This window comes from Prionailurus bengalensis, chromosome A1, assembly GCF_016509475.1.
Source record: "Prionailurus bengalensis isolate Pbe53 chromosome A1, Fcat_Pben_1.1_paternal_pri, whole genome shotgun sequence".
Classification (NCBI taxonomy): domain Eukaryota; kingdom Metazoa; phylum Chordata; class Mammalia; order Carnivora; family Felidae; genus Prionailurus; species Prionailurus bengalensis.
In genome coordinates this window covers 111,048,481-111,070,991 of record NC_057343.1, presented here as the reverse complement: position 1 = coordinate 111,070,991, position 22,511 = coordinate 111,048,481, and the positions used below count along the sequence as shown (strand labels likewise).

The 22,511-nt window shown below is 43.7% G+C and overlaps 1 protein-coding gene across 1 annotated transcript in view; it reads left to right on the top strand.

Moving 5' to 3' along the window:
• Window positions 1-14,111: 14,111 nt before the first annotated feature.
• The window catches only part of FSTL4 (follistatin like 4), a 414,621-nt gene continuing 406,221 nt past the window's right edge, over window positions 14,112-22,511 (top strand). The window contains exons 1-2 of the mRNA XM_043587798.1: window positions 14,112-14,334; window positions 21,906-22,041. Of these exons, the coding sequence (XP_043443733.1) occupies window positions 21,916-22,041 (126 nt within the window). The 5' untranslated portion in view covers window positions 14,112-14,334; window positions 21,906-21,915. The remainder of the gene's footprint in view (window positions 14,335-21,905; window positions 22,042-22,511) is intronic.

Genomic DNA, 22,511 nt, shown 5'->3' with positions numbered 1-22,511 from the left:
TTACAATGTCTGATGTAGTTCTAAGTGTATGTAGAGAAAATATTTAAAACAATTATGAATGAGAATGTAAAGAGATGTAAAGGAAAGTAAAGTTCCTGTACTTGAACTGATAAAATTGCTAAACCAATAAACTATATAGATTATGTATAGATGATGTAATATAGCAACCACTAAAAATCTGTATAAAGAGATATACTCTGAAACACAGATAAATCAAAATGGAACTTTAAAAAAATGTTTTCCTCACAAGAAGGCAGGAAAAAAAAAGGGAAATGGAAAATGGAATACACCACAAAAAATAAAATGATAGGCTTAAACATTAACATATCAATTAAATTTCAATAGTCTAAATATGCCAATTACAAAACAGATATTCTGAGTAGATTAAAAATGATCTACTATATGCCATCTTTAAGAAACTCGCTTCAAATATAATGATATAGGGAGGTTGAATGTAAAAGGATGCAAACATTATTGAAAGAAAGTCAGACTGGTTATATTAATAGCAGATAATACAGATTTCAGAGCAAAGAAAATCTGAGAGAGTCATCATATAATGATAACAGGTTCAGTTCGCCAAGAACACATAGCAATCCTGAATGTGTATGCACCAAACAACAGAGGTGCAAAATATGTGAAACAGAAACTGAGAGAACAGAAAGGAAAACAGACAACTTCACAATTATAGTTGGAGATTTCAATGCCCCTCTCTCAACAAATGATAGAATAATTAGAAAATCAGCAAGGGTATAGAAAACTCAGCAGCACCATCAACCAACAGAATCTAATCAACATTTATAGGACACTCTTCCCAACAATAACAGAATACACATTCTTTTCAAGAACATGAACTAAGGTAGACCATATCCTGGGCCAAAAACAGACCTCAGCACATTTAAAAGAATTTAAATCACGCATTGTGTGTTCTGCAACCACAGTGGAATCATACTAGAAATCCATTACAGAAAGTTAACAGGAAAATTTTCAACACTTGGAAACAAAATAACATATTCCTGAAAAACCATGGTCAAAGGGGAACTCTCAGGGAAGTAAAAATATATATTAAACTGAATGAAAAAAACAGCATATCAAAATTTGTGAGACACAAAGCAGTGGTGAGAAAGAAATTTATAGTACTAAATACATACATTAGAAAAGAGAAAGAGTCTGAAGTAATCTAAGTTTAGGAACACCTGGGTGACTCAGTCAGTTAAGTGTCCAACTCTTGATTTTAGGTCGGGTCATGATATCATGGTTTGTGGGATTGAACCCTGCATTGGGCTCCATGCTGAGAGTGTGAAGCCTGCTTGGAATTCTCTCTCTCCCTTTCTCTCTGCCTCTCCTTCTTCCTCTCTCTCTCTCTCTCTCTCTCCCTCTCCCTCTCCCTCTCCCTCTCCCTCTCCCTCTCCCTCTCCCTGTCTCTCTCCCCCAAAATAAGCAAATAAACATTAAAAAATAATCTAAGTTTATACCTTGAGAACTCAGAAAAAGAAGAGTAAAATAAACACAAAGGAAGCAAAAGGAAGTAAATAATAAAAGTAACAATAGAAACTGAAAAGAGAAACCAATAGAGAATAATCAATGAAACAAAGAGATGGCTTTTTGAAAAGATCAATTAATAAAACTGACAAGTCTTTATCAAAGCTAAGAAGGAAACAAAGGGAGAAAACACAAATTACCAATGTTTGGAATAAAATAAGGGATATCACTGCATACCCTAAACAATGCTACATGACTAAATTTTACAGCTTGGAGGAAATGGACCATTTTGTCAAAAAACACAGACTATTACAACTCACCCCAAATTACCACCAAATCTATGCAATCTCTTCCAGAAAATAGAAGAGAAGGGAACATATATTAACTCATTTTATAATGTTACCCTGATACCAAAACCAGACAGAACACTACAAAAAAAAAAAGAAAGAAAACTAAAGATCAAATTTCCTCATAAATATAGACACAAAAATCATTAACAAAGTATTAACAGAAAGCTCAGCAAAGTATGAAAAGGATTATATACCATGACCAAGCAGGGTTTATTACAGAGATGTGAAACTAGTTCAGTATTTTTTAAAAAATTGATGTAATCTACCATAGTAACAGGCTAAAGAAGAAAAATCACATGATCAAACCATGAATTCAGAAAAAGCATTTGACAAAATTCAATCTATTCATAATAAAAACCTTTAAAAAATTGGAATACAGAGGAACCTCTTGAACTTGATAAAGATCATCTACAAAATATCTACTGTTAACCTTACACACAATAACAAAAAAATGAACACTTTCTCTCTAAGATCAGGAATAAGACAAGGATGTCTGCTATCACTACTCCTATTCAACAACAGTGCCAGCAGTTTTATCCCATGCAATAAGGCAGGAAAAGGAAATAAGAGACAAATATATCATAAGTAAGATGGCCCTATTTGAAGGTGACGTGATTATCTACATAAAGAATTCCAAGTAATGTACAAAAAAATTCACAGAAATAATAAGTGAGTTCAGAAAAATTATAGGATACAAGATAACATACCAAACTCAATAGTATCTCTATATACCTAAAATTACCACATGAACACCACAATTAAAAATACAGTACCATTTATAATTCCAAAAAGGGGGGGGCACCTAGGTGGCTCAGCCAGTTAAGCGAACAACTCTTGATTTCAGCTCAGGTCATGATCTCACAGTCATGAGATCAAGCCTCCATGGGCTCCATGAAGGCATGGAGCATACTTAAGATTCTCTTTCTCCCTCTGCCTCTCCCTCACTTGCTTGTTCTCTCTCTCTCTCAAAAACAAAACAAAACAAGAGATAGAAGACTACAAAGCACTCATAAAAGAAATCAGAGCTGAAAGAAATAAAAGCAGATCTAAATAAATGGAGAGGCATGCTCAGCATAGTAAAGATGTCAATTCTCTCCACATTGAAAGGCAGATTTGACAGAGTTCCTATCAAAATCCAAGCAGGTATTTTTGTAGGTATATACAAGTTCATTATCCAATTATCCAATACAAATACATAATTTTAAGACTTTCATAGCTATTGTGACCAAGACTATAAAATATTGGTAGAGGATTTGACACATAAATCAATAGAATAGAATGGAGAACCTAGAAATAGACTTAGAAAATATGCCTGATTATTTTATTGTATTTTATTGAGGTGAAATTCATATAACATAAAATTAACCATTTAAAAATGAACAAATAAGTGGCATTTAGTATATTCACAGTGTTATGCAAATACCACCTTTATCTAATTCCAAACATTTTCATCATGTTTGGAATTAGATAAAATAAAACCCCATAACCATTAATAGTTTTTCTTTCTGTGAGTTACCTATTCTTAGTATTTTATATAAATGGAATCACACAATGTGTGATCTTTTGTGTTTGGCTGCTTTCACTTAACATATTATTTGTAAGGTTTATCCATGTTTTAACGTGTATCAATACTTCATTCCTCTTTATGGCTGAATAATATTCAGTTGTATGTATTTGCCACAAATTTTTTATCCCCCCATCCATTGATGGACATATGTGTTGTTTCTAACTTCTGACTCTTGTCAGTAGTGCTGCTATGAACATTTATATGCAGGTCTTTCTTTGAGAGCCTGTTTTCACTTTTTTGGAGTATATAACTAGGAGTGGAAATTTGGGGTCATATGGTCATTCAATGTTTAACTTTTTGAAGAATGACTACACTGGTCTTCACAGCATCTAAACCTTTTTGCATTTCCACCAGCAGTGTACAAGGTTTTCAATTAGCCATGTCCTTGCCAAAACTGGTTATTCTCCTTTTATTTTTTTTAAACATTTGTTTATTTTTGAGAGAGAGACAGAGAGAGACAGAGACAGAGAGAGAGAACAAGAGGAGGAGGGACGGAGAGAGAGGGAGACAGAGGATCTGAAATAAGCTTTGTGCTGACAGCAGCGAGACCCAATGTGGGGCTTGAACTCACAAACTGTGAGATCATGACCTGAGTGGAAGTCAGATGCTCAACCAACTGAGCCACCCAGGCACCCCTCTCCTTTAAAAAAAAAAACAACAAACTTTTATAGCCATCCTAGTGGGTATAAAGTGGTATTTCATTATGGTTGTGATTTGCATTTCCCTAATGACTAAGAATATTGAGCTACTGAGCATCTTTTCATGTGCTTTTGGGACATTTGTAGTATCTTGTCTGGAGAAGCATCTATTCAAGTCCTTTGTCTCTTTTAATTGTCTACTTTTTAATTGGGTTGTTTGTGTTTTTGTTGTTGAGTTGTAAGAGTTATTTATATATGCAGTATATTAATCACTTATCAGATACATGATTTGCAAGTATTGTCTCCCATTCTGTAAGTTGCCTTTCCATTTTCTTGATAATGTTTTTGCATTGAATGCATAAAAATGTCAATTTTTGATAAAATCCTATTTATTTATTTTTTGTTGTTGCTCATGCTTTTGGTGTCATATCTAAAAATTCATCGCCAAAGCCAAGGTCAGGAAAGTTTACCCATGTGTTTTCTTCTAAGATTTTATAGTTTTATTTCTTATATTTAGGTTTTTGATCAGTTTTGAGTTAATTTTTATAAATGGTGTGAGATAGGGGTCCAAATTAATTATTTTACATGTGGGTATGCAGTTGATCCGGTGTTACTTGTTCAAGAGACAATTCTTTTTATGTTGAATAGTTATGGCTCCATTTTGAAAATCAATTGGTGATAGAGACATATTTCTGGAATCTCAGTTCCATTCCATTGGTCTATATGTCTATCCTTATGCCAGTACCACACTGTTTTGATTATTGTAGTTTTGTGGTGAGTTTTGAAATCAGGAGGTGTGAGTCCTTCATTTTTCTCTTCTTTTTAAAGACTGTTTTGGTTTTTAGGACCTTTGCAGTTCCTGCCAAACTGAGTTTTGACAAAGGAACAAAGCAATTCAGTGGAGAAAAGATAGCCTTTTCAGAAAGGATGTGGGGCAATTGAACATTCTAAGGAAAAAAACAAAAGTGAACCTTAAGTCTCAGACCTCATACAAGAATCCGCTCAAAAGAGGTGACAGACTTAAAGGTAAAATATAAAACTCTTAAGCTTTTATTTCAAAAAATACCTGGGATCATGGATTTAGATTTGATACCAAAGTAAGATCTATAAAAGGAAAAATAGATAAATTTGACTATATCAAAATTAAAAACTTTGTTCTAGAAGATATCCTATTAAGAGGATGACAAGTAGACTGAAAGAAAATAGTTGCAAACCACATATCCACAAAAAACTAGTATCTAGAAGGTACAAAGAACTCTCAAAACTCAACAGAAGAAAAACAAACATACAAAAAAGAAACCCCAAGCAATCAAATTAGGTAGTGGCCAAGAGACACAAAGAGACATTTCACCAAAGAGACTATACACATAACAAATAAGCATGTAAAAAGATGTTCAACATCATTAGCCATTAGGGAAATGCAAATTAAAATCACAATGAGATATTACTACACACCTATCGGAATTACTAAAAATAAAAAATAGTGACACCAGCAAATGCAGGCAAGAATGCAGAAAAACACAATTGCTTATGCATTGTTGGTGGGAATGTAAAATGGTACAGGTACCCTGAAAAGTAGTTTGACTATTTCTGTAAAAACTAAACATGTGACCATCATACAAACCAGCAGTTGCCCTCGTGGGTATTTATCCTAGAGAAATGAAAAATTATATTCATAAAAAACCTGTATAGAAATGTTTACAGGAACTTTATTTGTATATAGTCTCAAATGGACATAACCCAGGTGGTTAAACAGATGTACTTCCATACTGTGAAATACTACTCTGTAACAGAAAGGGATAAACTACTGATAGGGGAAACAACTTGAACAAGCCTTGAGGTCATTATGCTGAGTGAAAAAAGCCAGTCTCCAAAGACTGCATGTTGTGTCATTCCCCCGATATAGTATTCTTGAGACGACAACATTATAGAAATGAGGACAGTTTCATGATCACCAGGGGTTAGGGATGAGGAGGGAGGGGCAGAGGGAAGGAAGACACATGGTGGCTGTAAAAGGGCCATAGGAGGGATCCTTGTGGTGAATGAAAGATTCTGTACTTGGACTATATCAATGTCAATATTCTGGTTGTGCTATTACACTGTAGTTTTACAAGATGTAAAAAACAAAAAAATAGGAGGACACTGGGTAAACAGTATTTACTCTGTTTTTGATGACTGCTCTTTCTTACAACTGTATGGGAATCTGTAATTATTTCAAAATGAAAGGTTTAATTAAAAATCAGTAAGTGATACATTATTTAATTTTCTTTTACATTTGTAAGAAAAGACAGAGAGCTTGTCAGTGTATAACAAGTGAGCACACACAGTGGTTAGGTAGAGTTTAAATGAGGACAGTCATGGCTCCATCACTCGGTCTATTTCTTGGCTGAACAACACTGACTGCAAGAATGGTTGAGACTGTTATATTTCAAATTGTTTTTCTTCTTAGACATATGTTTGATTTATGCTCATAATAGATTGTGTTTAAAGACTAGAAACATAAGGAACCTGATGATGAAATACAAGATAATTAAGAGCAAAAAATGGGAAGACTACAATCTTACTTCAGAATCACCTTCGCCAATCTGTAAATCACATTCATCTGATAAAAACTCTTCTATGGAACATCAAGATGTCTTTGGTACTTCAAAAACAGTGTTAAGGAGAGAAAATAGAGTGACAATTATGTCCAATTTAGCTTTTCATTTATTGAGAACAAAGGCTCTATCCACACCCACAATGTGCTATTTGCAGAGTGGTTGCAAATAGCGGCCTGAAATCTTTCCCCTCCTGTCATTTACAAACAAAACATGGAAATTGCAAAAATAAAACCATAGTTTTTTTAAGCATGAAATTCCAGAATTTCATACATCCAATTCTTGGAAACCAGTTTCTGCCTGTACTTGATGCTGTGTTATGGAGTAAAACCCCAAAGTACTTTTTAGTATACATTCAGTCCCCAAACCAGATATGACATATCATTTTTTAGCATATTTATCAGAAAATTATGTTTTCTCTTTTATGATTTAATAAAAATTAAACATTGTCCATTCATCATTAAATGATATAAAGTGAAGGGTTTTTTGTAATGATTGTGTATTATGAATATTATTAATGATTGCATTAAAACAAACTTGAATACAGTATTTAATACAATACTCTTAATTTGTTTAAGATTTCAAATCACTCATTTGTCACATATCACACAAAAATGGCAAAGCCAGTTTAAGTTTTTTCAAGGATGGTTGTAGTGAAAAGTGTTTGCAAGTCACATATGGCTATGCAGTGATAACTGACATGTGTGCATGCATTTGTCAACTTTAAAGCATCCTGTACACATGTCACTTGTTATGTGTCCACTGCCTTTCATCTAGGGCAATTAGGAAATGGAGGTTCCTGCTTAATTAAATGTTCTCCACAACTGAAAATTACTCTCTAAATATGAGCACTGGATTGGAATCCAGAGTCTTCAGTCTTTGACTAGCCTGGGTTTCTTAGATAAATAAAGTGGGACGATGACAATGTTAATCTTTCATGTTGTGTGTGTAAAGGCAGTCAAATAACGGATCAGGTTTTTGTTTACATTTTGGCTTCTTTCTCATTTGCTATGTTTTCTGCTTCAAGTAACAAAAACTCCAAACTCAACTGATTTAAGTCATGAGGAAAATAGAAACCCGAGCTAAGGCAGCTTCAGAATTGGTTATTTTAGAGGCTCAGTGACATCATTAAGGTCTTTGGCTCTTTCCCTATTCTGCCATCTTTCATGGGTCACCTTGGCTGCTCTTCGGGAAGATGGTGACCATGGGTGTAGGGGTTCCTTGTAGTTAATGATAGTATCAAGAGGGAAAAGAGGCACCATCTCTTCCCCGTGCATCTCTTTATGCTTTCTGTCGCCCGTCCCTGGCCAGAACTAGGCCCCCTGGTCTCGCCTTAGCCAGTTCCTAGCAAAGAGAATGGGAGCCCCATTATTGGCTTAGACCATGCTGGACAGAATGGACATCCTGTAGGAAGGGAAGAGAGAAAGACCACATGTTGGGTTTTGATATGACAAGGGATCAGGTGAGGACTATTAAGTAAATATGCCAACAGGTTCAGAAAAGAAGCTTCTCTAGGCACCTAGTCATAGGACATGTATTTTGAGATATGTATTAGGTGCCACATATGTATACACTGTGTGTAACTGATGCAGAATGGCGTACGATTATGAGGGCAGGCTCTGAGTCAAATCCTGGCTCTGCCGTTTGCCAGACAAATTGCCTTAGATAAATTGTGTAACTTCTCTGAGCTTAACTTATCAAATGGGGACCTTATGGAGCTGTGAGAATTAGGTGATACAACACATACAAAGGGTTAGGCCCAGTGCCCAATTCATAGTTAACAATCAATAAACGTAAGGTGCTGGTGTGGTGCCAGCGATCATAATGAGCTAAACACAGCTTTACCTCTCAACAGCTGAACAGCTGCTTTCACTCCCCCAGTCTCTCTGCCCTCCACCCAGTCAATTCTCCATACAGCAGCTAGAGGGATGTTCACGACATACAGTAGATTACGACTGTCTCCTGCCCTAAACTCTCCAATGACTCGCATCACACGTCAAATCAGATGTGAAGTCCTTGTTTATCAGAGCCTGCAGGACCTTTGTGATCTGGCCCTTGTCCGTGCCGTCTTCTTCCACAACTGTCCACCTGGTCCCTGTGTTTAGCAACGTCAGCCTGGGTCACATCCAGCCAGATCTTCATGCCTGTTGAGCCGTCTGCCTGCATATTCTGCCCACCAGATCTTGTCATATCTTGTCCCCTCATTTCTTCACGTCTCTGCTCTAAGTGCCTCCTCATCCTCAGAATTTCTTCATCTGCCGTCTTTAAAACAGTCACCACTCATTTTTTAAAAAGTTTTAATTTATTTATTTTGAGAGAGACAGAGACAGCATGAATGGGGAAGGAACAGAGAGAGAGAGAATCCCAAGCCGGCTACATACTGTCAGTGCAGAATCTGAAGCAGGGCTCAAACTCATGAAACCATGCGATCATGACCTGAGTTGAAACTAAGAGTCATGTACTTAATGGACTGAGCTACCCAGACACCGCTAAGACAGTCAACTTTCTTAGTCTGCATTCTCTGGAAAACAGAGCACGAGGCAAAAGCGTTACACCTTAGAAGTCCAATCTCAGGAAGCAGGAACAATGAAGAAGAGAGAGCAGATATGGAAGGTCCAGCTCTGTCGGCAGTACTCACTACTTGGTCTCTTGGTCCTCAGACAGGACCCAGGGCACGGTGCATGTCAGTACAGACCACCCAGGGAAGGAAGGGAGAATGTACCTGCTGGCTTCCTCCTGTACCCTGTCTCCCACTGGTTGAGTCCTCCCCTCTGTCATGAGCTCCCCCACCCCTTTGGCTTGTGTGGAGCAGCTCCCGCCCCCACAGCAGCCTCTGGGGAAGCCAGAACCCCCAGGGGTCCAGCCTGACCAGTGCACAGGCCAGTGTCTCCTTGTCAGTTGGTGCCCTGTGCAGGGGGGCTATTTGGTTTGAGGTAGTGGCAGTAACAGCAGAGGAATCTATCTCTGTGGCTGTGGGAACACCTCAGACCAGTTAATAGGGCCCCTGTGACCAGGAAGCAGGGCAAGTGGGGGTGGGGGTAGGGGCGGAGAGAAGGTGTGGGGGTGGGGGCAGAGAGGTGGGTGTGGCTACTCAGATTTGGGGTGGTATGTAAGCTAAGTCCAGCACCATCTTACAGATCCCTGTCTGGCTTAGTGCTCTTCACAAAAATTAAGGTGACCCACCACAATACTGCATATGTGTTTGAATGGAGCATATAATCACAGGAATGGAGTGTCCATAAGGTAGGCACTCATCTTCCTGAATGATCTTTTTTTTTTGTAGATTGGCATGTTATCTACCATTCTTTGATGAGTTGGAAAACAGGGTCATGGCAAATATTTGTGAGTCTGAATAAGTAAGGTTGAGTAAAGGAGGTTGGCCCCTCTCTTTGCTCTCCTCCTATCTTCCTTCCCGCTTCACCTCTCTCCCCTGTCCCCAGTAGGATGTGGTACTTAGTGGCTTGGAGGCCTGGCCTCCTCAACCCAAATTCTCCCTGTGCACATGGAGTTCCATGAGGGGCTGAGTTTCATTTCCTCCTATTTTGGGATCTTTCTCAGGGCCTGTGACCATCAGCCTGGGTCCTGGGAGTGGGGATGCGGTGTTTGTCTTGGGACTAACACCACCGTGAAGGGGCTTATTTTCCAACCCCTCCACTTTTACCATTCATAGTTCCCTTCCCCTCACTGTAGCTTTTCATTCATCCCAGCTTCTTAATTAAAATTTCCACTCATCCCTCCTTCTTCATTGCCTTGAGAAATTTCCCAAATCACACTTAACCTCTTGAAGGAACACTTACTTATTTCCACGCAGTCTACTCTTCTCCCTAAACCAAAGTTAACAATTATTTCTTTACCTTTTATTTTTAAGGTTTATTCATTTTTTTTAAATTTTTTTTTCAATGTTTATTTATTTTTGGGACAGAGAGAGACAGAGCATGAACGGGGGAGGGGCAGAGAGAGAGGGAGACACAGAATCAGAAACAGGCTCCAGGCTCTGAGCCATCAGCCCAGAGCCCGACGCGGGGCTCAAACTCACAGACAGCGAGATCGTGACCTGGCTGAAGCCGGACGCTTAACCGACTGCGCCACCCAGGTGCCCCGGTTTATTCATTTTTAAGAGACAGAGAGAGACAAAGCATGAGCAGGGGAGGGGCAGAGAGAGAGAGGGAGATACAGAATATGAAAGCAGGCTCCAAGCTCTGAGCTGCCCGCACAGAGCCCAACGCAAGATCGTGACCTGAGCCGAAGTCAGACACTTAACTGATTCAGCCACCCAGGCACCCCTAAAGTTAACAATTATTTCTGAGTGTGATTTTAGGTCTAGAATTTTTAATTTATTGCCTCCATTCCCTTTATTTCTAGATGACTAAAAGGACCATCATTTAAGAAATGTTTAAGAAATCCTTAACATCACAGCTCTTTTTAGATCAGAGTGGCCCTAACTTCCATACATCCTAGCGAAATAAGGCATAGACTTGCAGAGTTGGAAACGGCCTCAGAAGTTCATTGAGTATGACCGCCTCCCACCCCGTCCACCTCCAGCTCCCACTTGAGACATGAAGAAATGAGGGCTGGAAAGGCTCACCCAGTGAGAGGCAGTTTTTGGACAGGCAGCAAGTGTTAAATCACAGAAAGAGCAGGAAGACCATTTCCCCTGCCTTTCCCCACCTTCTCACATGACCTCCCTTCCCATAGTGTTTCTGGGCACTGTCTGACCAGCCCAGGGGGACCTGACCCATAGCTAGTGACAGGGAAACACTGTGGTACAGTCTGGAGGAGGTCCCCTGCTTCTTCCTGATCCCATGCTTCTGTGTCACCTCTGGGTGGTCTGATGTGCAGCTGCAAGCCAAAATGACCTCCAGGAGGCCCATTGTTTGTTGCGTTTTTGGTAAGAGTAGAGCTAGAGAAAATGTTTTAAAACTGGTAAAGTAAATATCTATAGCAGATTGTTAAACTTCTTGGTCTTGCAAAAATACATCGGTAACTTTCTGTTGCATGTGTGTGAGTCTGCCTTGCGACATCAGTCACCAATCACCCAGACTAGGGGCTGGGGCAGTAATCTAGACTCATGTTTCCTTTTAACTTCTCTTTTCCAAATTTACTGAATTGTATGAATTCAAAATGTAACCTTTTGTTGTTGTTGTTACTTTGTTTTTGGTTTTTGGTTTTTGGTTTTTTTTTGTTTGTTTGTTTGTTTTTTGGCCAACCATCCCTGTTGGCTACTGAGAATCATCACTATGCTTGCAAGTTCTGAAACAGGGTTTCAGGCCAATTCCAAATGCTTTGTGTGGGAGTTAGCCTCCCTTGCATGTCAGGGGAGTATTTTTAAAGCAAGAATTTCCCTGAGAGGTCAAAGCATAGAGCAATGCAGAGAGGTGTCAAGGTCTACTGGCATCTGATGCCGCTTCCCTGAAGGCTTGTTTTATTTCGTCATTCACACTTCACCTTTTTTATTCCAAGGTGACTTTAATTCCACGCTTATTTTATGCACAGTAGCCACAACAGCTCACTTCAGATGTTAGCATTATCTCCAAGGGGCATTCTGTACATCTGGTTTGTAGCGGCTACATTCCCCCCTTACTCGGGAAGCAAAGGAAGTCTGTTGGAAGTCCAGTCCATGTTCACTGCACTAAACAGAGCTATTTTGGATCTTGGTCAATCTACAGACCTTGTCTTACATATGACCCAGAGTTATTAAAAAGACACACCCCAAGGCCTGCCTTGGTTATGTAATAGGGCCACTAGGCTGACTCAGGGACTTTGTGCTGAGAGCTGAGAACAGAAATCTGCTTTTTCAAACACCTCAAAGTGTGGGAGGGGAGCTAAACCCAGTCTCTGAGCTGTGGGGCTCCATCTTGTCCACGGACTTAGAATTAAATTTCAGAGGGAGGCATAGCACGTTTCCAAATTTCCTTGCTTCCTTTCATGTCCAGTCCTTCTTCTCTTTCTCCCAGGATGGAAAGTGCCATCCTTTCCCCAGTCCAGCTGCAGAGAATCTGGCCTCAAGCCAGCTTTGGGGGTTCAGTCATGGGTGGCCTTGGCAAAGACTCATGGTCAAATCTGAGAGAGCATCATTCCTGCCAAGGCCCTGGGGCACTGAGGATGGAATGGCTTTTGTCCTTTTGAACCCAAATCACAGTTTCCACGTGGGAAGTCACAGCAACTGAGACCTGGAAGTTACCCAGGTCTCCAGCACTCCTCATTTTGCAAATGGGGAAACTGACACCTATGGCAGAGATATGACTGGCCTGGGTTATAGCCTGGCCGTGTAGGAGGGAGAGCCAGATCCCACACCAAAGTGTGTGTGAGGGCAGGGACCAGGCTGGCTCATTCACTGATGTCTCCCCAGAACATAGCACGGGGCCTGGTACATAGCAGGGGCCCAGTAAATATGTGTTGAAGGAAAGAGCAAATGTAATACCTTTTCCTCCATGTCAGTGTTTTCTTTTTCTTCTTCTCTTGACGTTTAACTAAACTTAAGAAAATCTCCTCTGTCCCCTCCTCCAGGCCAGAAGAGGTCACTGGGGCACAGACAAGGCACTGTTCCACTATACCACCAAGTTATCTGGTGCCCACCCAGCCTGAGCAGGAGGCAGTCCCTCTGAAAGATTGCTGCTCATCACCAGTCTGGCCTGGCTAGGGTCTCACTCACAAATCGATGCCAGACTTGGGCTACAGACAGACCATTGGTGGGGGAGAGGGGTGCTAGTTGCTACAAAGACATTTACAGTTTATTTGGGCACCAAGACTGATCTCTAGGTCAATTAATGAAAGCACATGACAGCTGGGTTGGGGTCTCCAAAAGCTCTGGAAGTTGAATAGGGATTCAGAAAGGTTTAGGCGTGGGGATGAGGTCAGGGCAGCAAAAACGTCTCCTTGTAAGGGAGAATAGGGGACCCTCTCATGGCAGCTTGGACGGGCTAAGTCAACATCACCTGGGACTGCCCCTGTATGCCCAGGATTTTGTAAGATGATCCTGCTGGGAGAGAGCAGATACAGAAGAGAGAAATAAAAACTTTGCTGTTTCTCAGGTTGTTGGCTGGGGGATGAGGGGAGGGTAGTGCCACTTGACTTTGCCTCTGGGGACACGTAAACAGGTAAGGTGTACTGGCCCTCCTGGGCTCCACAGCTATGGCGGCTGATTAAGACCAGTTGTGCATCTTGAGAGCACAGGCTGGGGAACTCGGCCCGGGAAGGAGCCAGAGGAGAGGAAGAAGGGGGTGTGTTGAGGAGTGGGAGGGGGTTGTAGCCTGCCGGCTTTACGAGAGCCTGGTGCGCTTGAGCCTGGGGCGGAAGCCTACCCCCTCCCCCCGCGGGTGCAGAGATCGCCCTGGAGCGCTGGGAGTCCTCGCGCCCCGCGTGCGCGCCCGGCTGCTCCGCGCACCTGCCGCTGGCCCGGCTCGGGTCTGAGCAGCGGGCGGGCGAGTCGCGCGCACAGGTGGCCGCGATTGGGCAGGCGGGGCCCGGAGGGTGACGTCACGGGCTCCGGTCCCGGCGGCAGAAATAGGGCAGCCGCGGCGGCGGTGGTACGACAGCGGCGGCTCACAGAGCTGGAGCCGAGACAGCCTCCAGCGCGCCCGGGACCCGCCGACAGCCGGAGACACCGACCGAAGGACGCGGGGCCCGGTCGCCGCCACCGCCGCCGCGGATCGCGCCCGTCCGCCTTCGCACACCTGGTCTTCCTTCGGCCCCGGCCACCTCAGGTACGCGGGCGCGGGGAGGGTGCCAAGCCGCCGCCGCCACCATCCGGTCCCGCTGCGCCTCTCTGGGGTCCCGGCGCCCGCGGCTCCGCGTCTCCCTGCAGGGCCCGGCGCGGGCGCTTGCTTGTCCTCACCATCCGCGCCGAGAGAGCCAAGTTTGCCCGGGCGGCGGGCACGGGACCACGGGACTCTGGCTCGGTAGGGCTACCCGGCCCCGGCCAGGACTCGGGGGGAAAGAAAGGCTCGAGCGCCGAGGCTGCTGGCCCGGGTCTGCAGTAGGCACCGGAGTGACCCGGCCGGCGCGCGGAGCAGAATAGCTCGCGCCGAGCCCGCAGCCCGCGCGGGCTCCGAGACCCCGCAGGCACCGCTCTCGGGCTTCGGCCCCCGAGCCGCCTCGGCGAGCGAGGCGAACGCAGCCCCTCCGCTCGGCTCTGTGCCCTTGGCCCGGGCTGGGGTGCGGAGCGGGCGTCCTCGCTGCCTCCTCCCTCCAGCTTTGCGGGGAAACTTGCGCGTCCGCGCTGCAGCCCGGAGGGCCCGCTGCGCCCCGCCTGGCGGTCGCTCCCCCGAGGTCCGCCGCGTCTGCACGTTGGGGCTCCGCGGAGGCTGAGGAGCAGGGACCCGGGCACAGCCCCTTCCGCGAAGCCCGCTGCCCGGGATTTGCCCGGCTGGTCTCTGTTTAGAGAGAGCGGCTGCCGTTCCCTTCTGGGGAGTCACTAGGGAGCAGTTTGTTTGGGGGGCATTCGGGCAGAGAGCTTGATTCTGAGAGAGCTTGTGCGGTGGATGATCTCCGCCCCTCTATGCGCCAGCAAAGGAGACCCATTTCAAGTTTGGGGGGCACCTAGGCGACGCAGACAGAGCGCTGCGCTTTGGGCGCCTGTCGCCCTGAGTTGGCGGCCGAGCGCAGCGCGAGCCTTCCGGGCCCCCTGAGCTGACCAACAGGCTTCGCCGGCTCACTCGCCCGCGGCCTGCCACCTGAGGACTTCGGCGCCCGCCACTCCGGCAAGGGCAGAACCCCGCTGGAAGCAGCAGGATTTCTCACAGCGCCCGGGACGTGGCGAGCAGCCCGTGCAGCGCCCCCGTGTGCTGAAGTTCCCGGGGCCCCGCGGAGTCGGACCCTGCTAGGTCTGTATCTCGCCCGGCTAGTCAGTCCCCCTGCGCGGTCCGGACGACCCCGCTCCACATAACTGTCGCCGACGATGATGAATCGCGCTCCCGCAGCTCTCCTCCGCTCTCCTCTAGGTGTCGCTTCCTCCGAGGTTTCCCGCGAGTGAAAAACAGCGCCAGTAGCTTTGGTCGGTTCCCTTCCTAAATTTGTTGCAAGCCTGTGCACCGGGAATTGTACTCGATGGGTCCCCGAGATACAAACATTCGTCGACGTTCTCTGGGCCAAACATAAACAGAATTTCATTCGGAGGTGGCACGGTAACTCTTAACCAAACGTGCACCGGGAATGGGCCTATATCGCAGTCTCTGAGGCATCGGGAAGAAATTCAGATGTTTCTCGAAACTCAAGTCCCAAGTTATTTTCCCACCACCAGGCTTAGAGGAAAGTCAGACATGACTTTTAACAGTGTCCTGTCAATCTTGGAGTGGGTGGGTTTCTGTGCTTGCCCCTTCTGGCTCTCAGGACAGGCTCAGGACTGGGTAGTGGTCAGGTAAAGGTCTCAACTGGCGAGTAAATGGTCGGGGGTGGGGGTGGGGGTGGTGAATGATAGTGCTTCTAGGACACCAGAGCCTTAGTAACCCTAAGGCAGTAGCTCAAAGGGAAGCCGTGAGCCGGTGCCCCACAGGGCTCATCTCTGATTTCCTTCCTGGTTTTGTGGGAAGGTACTGCAGCATTACTACACCATTTCTGTTTAGACACTTAAGCTGAATGTTAGCTTTCTTCCCATCCTAGGAAAACAGACACCCCCTCTCCCAAGACTTTAGGCTGGGCCAAAGGTCGTTCGGGATGATAGCCTACTTTATGTGTACTGTAATGTATTGTTCCAGTGGTTTTTTGTGTGGTAGAAATCTTTGATCATTTTCAATTTTTTGTTAGTTTCAGGAAAGCTATTTTTATTCCAGCCTATTCTCCTGGGCCTTGGGAGAACTTTTTTTCCCCCTCAGCTGTGTCCTGGAGGTAGGTGAGGGAGGGGTAGGTAGGATTTTGTAACCTTGACCCATTAGTTGCTTAGGATTCTTCTCTTGTCTTTCTCAGAGCTGCAGGATTTTTTTTTTTTTAAGTCATCTTCATGTTGTGATCTTTTGTTTGACAATACCATATTCCAGAAACTGGCATTGAAGAGTCAGGATTTCATAAAATCTACTTGAATTCCTACTTTACCTGTCTTGGTATTTCCCGGCCCGTTCAACTTGCTTGTGTTGCTTATGTGTGGTCAATTCTGTGCTTACTAACTTTGCGAAATTTGAAAGTTCTTTCAAGAGCACATCTTTTCTTACGTTTTCTTTCTCTTAATGTGTAACACAAGGCCTGGGACTTCAAGTGAAATAGAACTACAGTTGCACAAACATGGTACAATTTAAATGTTGAGACTGTGAGAGTTCCTGGAGTTCATAGGTGCGTGGGTTAAACTTCATGGTAAATAGGGGTGTCAAAGATTTATACACTGCACACAGACTAACTTAGACATTCAATTTATTGAATGTTGGAACAATTTATGAAAGATAAGAGCAGATAATTAATGGGAAATGCAGTGTAACTTCATTATGGCTTGCTGCAGGGTTAGCCTGGTCTATTTCTGTGCCTAATTTCCTTTGGGTTGCTGTTTGAGGAACTATCTTTGGAAGTTTGAACCCCTTGTTTTTTTCTTAAAATACTCACATATCAAAACTAGGGTTCTAAGCCTTTGAGAAGAAATGAATATGTAGGTTTTGGGTTTTTAGGTTAGAGTCGATGTGGCTTTTTTTTTTTTTTTCTTTTTAACTTTGGGCAGACCTACAGGGGGCTGCACGATTTTGGTGCTCTCCAGGTGGTTTCCATCTGTTGATAGCCAATACCCCACGTGGAAAATGCAGTGAACCTAAGGTAATTGGCTAGGGCATACACTTGGTGAGTTGGAAGCTCAGGTGCCTCAGGGCCACAAAACTTACTGTTGTCTTCAAGGCTAGGGTGGTATTGGTTAGTTCTGCCAAGCCATGTTTGTAATTTGTGGTCTTGTTGGTTACAAAGAGAAGCCATTTCCATGTGGCTAATCCATAATGTCTAGTTGGGTAATGTTGCCATATTCTGGGAGAGTTGCTGGAAGAGAGTATTCAAGAATTCTCTCTGCAAAAGCTCTGAGGGTCTGACTCCCTGCTTTTCCCCAACAAGGCAGGTTCCCAGAGGAGAAGGGAAGTTTGTATTAGAACCACTGCCAGGTTAGTGTCCATGCTTCTCTCTGGCCTCTGACCCTGGCCTCTGACCCTGACGGCTTGCATGCTGGTGTGTCTTCTCTGGTGGGGCAGATTTGCAATCACCATATTCCTACCTGTTTCCCCCTAACCATTTATATTCTCAGGTCACATTTTTTCAACTTTCTTGAAAAAGCAAGTCAGTTTTCAGCATATCACATCATACAAAATCTGTAGCACCTCTATAATTTTAAATACAAGTAATGGCACAGGTATTGGCTTCTATTATGAGACCAGAAAATCCTGTGCTTTACACCAGAGCAGCAGGCAGATGACCTGGTAGGCCCCATCCAGCACCAAGAAAAGCCCAGTTTGTCTTCTCTAAGCAGAATGCACATGTATTCTTAAGTGTTTGTGATCATATGGGGAACAAAGCCGTTGTCTAGGGCTCAGGATGCCTAGATTTCAATCTACATTTGGCCACTGACCTGGCTGACACAGTGCATCACTTCTCTGACCTTCCAGGCCTGTGGTATCCTGTCTGTGAAGCAGCAGCCAAGTTAGCAACTCATTTGTCTTGAGCTTGGGGAAAGTGAGGCCTGGGTGGAAAACCTCAGAGGAAGCGGGTCTTAAATATCAAGTGATTGTGCTTTATGAGTTGTTTGAAAGAAAAGGCAGTCCCAGCTCTTTTAGGAGAACGATCTCCGATAGATTTATAGCCAGTCTTTGGACTCTAACATGGATTGAATGAAGCTTATAAACCTAAATTGATCTCAAAAGGAACTCTAGGTTGAAAAAGAGGGTTTGTGATATTACAGATGGTAGCTTCTTATTCCTGTAATGAGGAGATTCTTCTATTTTCTTCTGTCTGAAGGCCAACAGGGCTATTTGAAGGTGAGGAGTAATGAGTCAACGGCTCTACTTCCCTCCAAGTGCCTTTCTTCACCATGCTGGCATTGCCCGTCAGTTGAGAGGCTTCCTTGCTGCCTGGCATTCTGTACATCTCCTCATCGTTCCTTTTCGCAACTGTATTTCTTCTTGGCCAATAAAGACAGCGACTATGAGCACTGAGGACAGTGTGCCAAGTGGCCCCATTCTGTGGAGGGGTGCAGAGAGGAGCAGCTCGGTTCTTTCTTCGCGTTCTGCTCCTCCAGAAGGGTGCAGCTCTTGGCAGCTGTCAGAGCAAAGGAGACACTCGGGGTTTCCTGTCTTGCTCTTTCTAGGCTTTCTCCGTCTTAGTAAAGCAGCTGTTTATTGAAAGAAAGTATTGCCAAGTATGGAGAGGCAGCAGAGGGTGGATGTTAAGAGCACACACCCAGAGTTCACCTGCCCAGCTTGGAGTCTCAGCTCTGCCATTTATTTGCTACACGGCTCTGGCAGGGTACTTAGCCTCTCTGCGGCCTGTCTGCTGTGTCATCTGATGGGGGGGGGGGTAATTACTGCCCTCCGCATGGAGTAGAAGTGAGGATTATGGGTTAATACCTGTAAAGCATTTAGGACAGTGCCTGTCACGTAATAATGGCTATGTTAAGTGCTAGCCTCTAGCTGGTTATTAGATATCATCAAAATTGATTGAGACCCAATATTCTTTTTTTTTAATGAACCAAAAACCATCATAAAACTTGAGTTGTAAATTTTTAGGCTGTCTCTGCTATAGATAAAATGAGTTGTCAATCATGGTGGGTATAAAATGACAGTGAACATGCATCCACGTGCAAATGAAGTCCAATCTGGTGGCGGCTGAGCTGAGCAAAATGTTACAAAGAAGCTGCCTAGGAATATTTGAGTAGTTGGTCTGACTCTTGGGTTTGCTGGTCTTTAAACAAAATCTTAGGGGAACCTCAACACAAACCTGAAAAGACCAGAGACCACCCACGTGCTGCGTGGCTGGAGCCCACACTTGCTAAAACACAATTCAAACAGCTGGTTTAGTGTCAGAAGTCTGGATGCACCCTCTAGAATAGTTTTGGAACTTGCCAAAATAACAACTGAAATGAGTGGATTTTATTTTTATGCTGTTCCATTAATAATAGAACACCAAATATAATTGGTCTTGGATTACTAGGCAAATTGAAAACTAAGTACTAGATTGCATGGCTTGAATATTTCATAATTCCGGATGTTGACATTTATATGTTAAGTAGAGTAAGTTTTGATTATTTTGCTGGTTTTAGTTTATTTGGGCTGAAAAGCATGAAAAGGGAGAAAAGAAGACCTTTTGTATGTGTGCTTACCTCACGAGCACTGTTTGAAAGTGGAGAAGTAGGGAAGAATTACCAAAAACAAAGTAGAAAGTAATGTCTTTCTAGTTCTAGCCTGAGTGACTATTGGTACTTTTTATTTTAATTCCAAAAAGCCTGCTAACTGCTTTCTGCAGTTCTTGGGACGTGGCTCTGTGTTCAGAAGAGAATAATTTATGGAGAGTAGGGAGTTAGCCCATTTATTTTCAGAAAAACCGGTTGCATGTAGGGAAAGACCTTTTTATTTTCTTTTAGTTCTGAATGTGATTTTCTACCTGATCCCCAGTCACTATAAAGAACTCACACACTGGAGCCAGAGCCCCAGGTCGGGCGCGTGGGGTTGCAGGGCTGCTGGGAGTGCTCCACTCCCCTCTCCAGTAGTAGAGGAAGTGGCACCCTTCCACACAGCTGTGCCTTCTTCAGAGGAGCAGATGCTGATGGTGATGAGACCGTGACCTTCACACTGTATTTGCTGGCCACGCAGACTCTTTGCCCAGTAGTTCCAGCTTTGCCAATAGATGTCAAGGAAGAAGAAACAGATACAGGAGTGGGAGCCCATGGACTGTTTGTAAGACAAGAGACACATTCTCTTCAAAGACAGTCCTAATGTAGAAACTTGCTTTTCACAGGCCACCGTTATGCCATAAGTTTTAGTCTGATTTCTTCTCCCTGTGGGCATTTCTGTCTCTAGCGAGGGACATAAAGCATATCTGCACAGGCAGCCAGAAGAAACTTGGGAGTCACTTTGTTGGGTGACCCTGGCATGAGCGCTAGTGATTTGTGGGATACCTCTGACCCTTCCTGTTTGAAGTAGGCGTCCTTCAAAGCTGTTGCTGTGGGGGCGAACAGGGGTGGACTCCTCCATCAGCCTCTAATTTCCCTCAAGCCGCTCCTCCTTTCCGACTGGGTACCTGCTCTGGACCAGCTTGAAGCCAGATCACATGGGGAATTGGCTTCCACAGAGCTCTGTGTCTTCATCTCCCAGCCATAATCAGGATGCCGGCTGCACCACATGCAATTAAGCACTAAATTGTGTAGCGCTCACAGAAATCAATAACCCCTCCAGTTTTCTTGAGTACGAGTCGTAAATAGTCTGTGATGAGTTCTATCTACCTGGCTATGTTTCTTAGAGATACCGAAATTAAGGTTGGAATGGTTACGGTGGAAACCTTAAAGACAGAAAGACAGACCCAGAAAGACAGACAGACAGAAAGACAGACAGACAGAAAGACAGACAGACAGAAAGACAGACAGACAGAAAGACAGACAGACAGACAGACAGAAAGACAGACAGACAGACGGAAAGAAAGAGTATAGCTAATTGGACAAGTCTACTAGCCTGTGTCCTTGTCCCATTTGCACCATAGCTGGCACATGGTGGGAGTTGAGTATCTGTTGTAGCTGATCCTTAGGCCATGGGCCTCAGGAAACTTAAAGGTTACTGAAATTCCATTATCCATTGGGTGCTTGGACTCCTCTCCAAGAAGGAACAGTCTTGAAATGAAAATACTGAGCCTTACAGTGCCATTTTGAAACTCACTATCTTGTAAACTGAGATAGCAGCTACAAACAGGGTGCAGTACACTTAATATCATTCGTCCTCAGCATTTACTAAGCACTAATTGTATGCCTAGTCCCAAAGGCTTCCTGAAAAGACTGAAGCCTGGATATGTGGTAACTGAACAGAGGTGACACATCTTGTACACTCTAGTTCGTTCTTGGAGATGGAATGGTAGCTGGCATGTTGGATGGGTTTGCACGTAACAACTAGCATTTATAGTGTCACCACTGTGTGTCAACGCTGACCTCTTTGGCCCTCATAGCAACCCTATAAAGTACACATCTCACTGAGCCCATTTTGGAAGTGAATAAACTAAGCCTCACAAGTATTAGAACTTTTCTTACAGTAGAACAGAAGGGTTGGTGGTAAAGTTTAAACTTAGGTCAATATGATTATATTTTGCAATACTTAATTCTGATCATTTGTCATTTTCTCAACAGACTGAACGAAATGAAACCAGGACACTTATGGCTGCATCTCATGCTGCTTGGGGTTTCCTTGCCAGCTGCACTGGGGTGGATGGACCCAGGAACCAGCAAAGGCCTGAACATGGGTGTGGGTGACTCACAGGCAGAGGTATAGTTACGTAACAGATGATATGACATTCAAAACTGGCTGCTTTTCAGTGTTACCATATCTGATTTCTTCCCTACCTTGAGTTTATACCAGTTAAATTGCAGTGTGAATTAAAATTGTTCCCTGTTTTTGGTAGGGGACAGAAGGAAACAACATGTGTTGATATAGACAGGAGGTTTATATCACACTGTAATAGTCTAAAATCTCTCCAATGCTAAGACTGTGCTCCGCAACCAAGCTTCTGTTGTATGGCTTGTCTTCCACAAAGACCCTCAAGAGAAGAGCCTTTTTGTATATTTAATAAAACTCTGAAAACGCAGACTCAGTGGTGGAGCACACCCATGTGAATTAATGAAGTCTTTTAATTATAAAATGTGTTTTAAGAGAGAGAGACTCCTTTTCACGTATACAGATAAAAAGAACCAGGCTGAGAAAGAACTGGCAAGTAGGGGTCCTAAGGGAGACTGTCT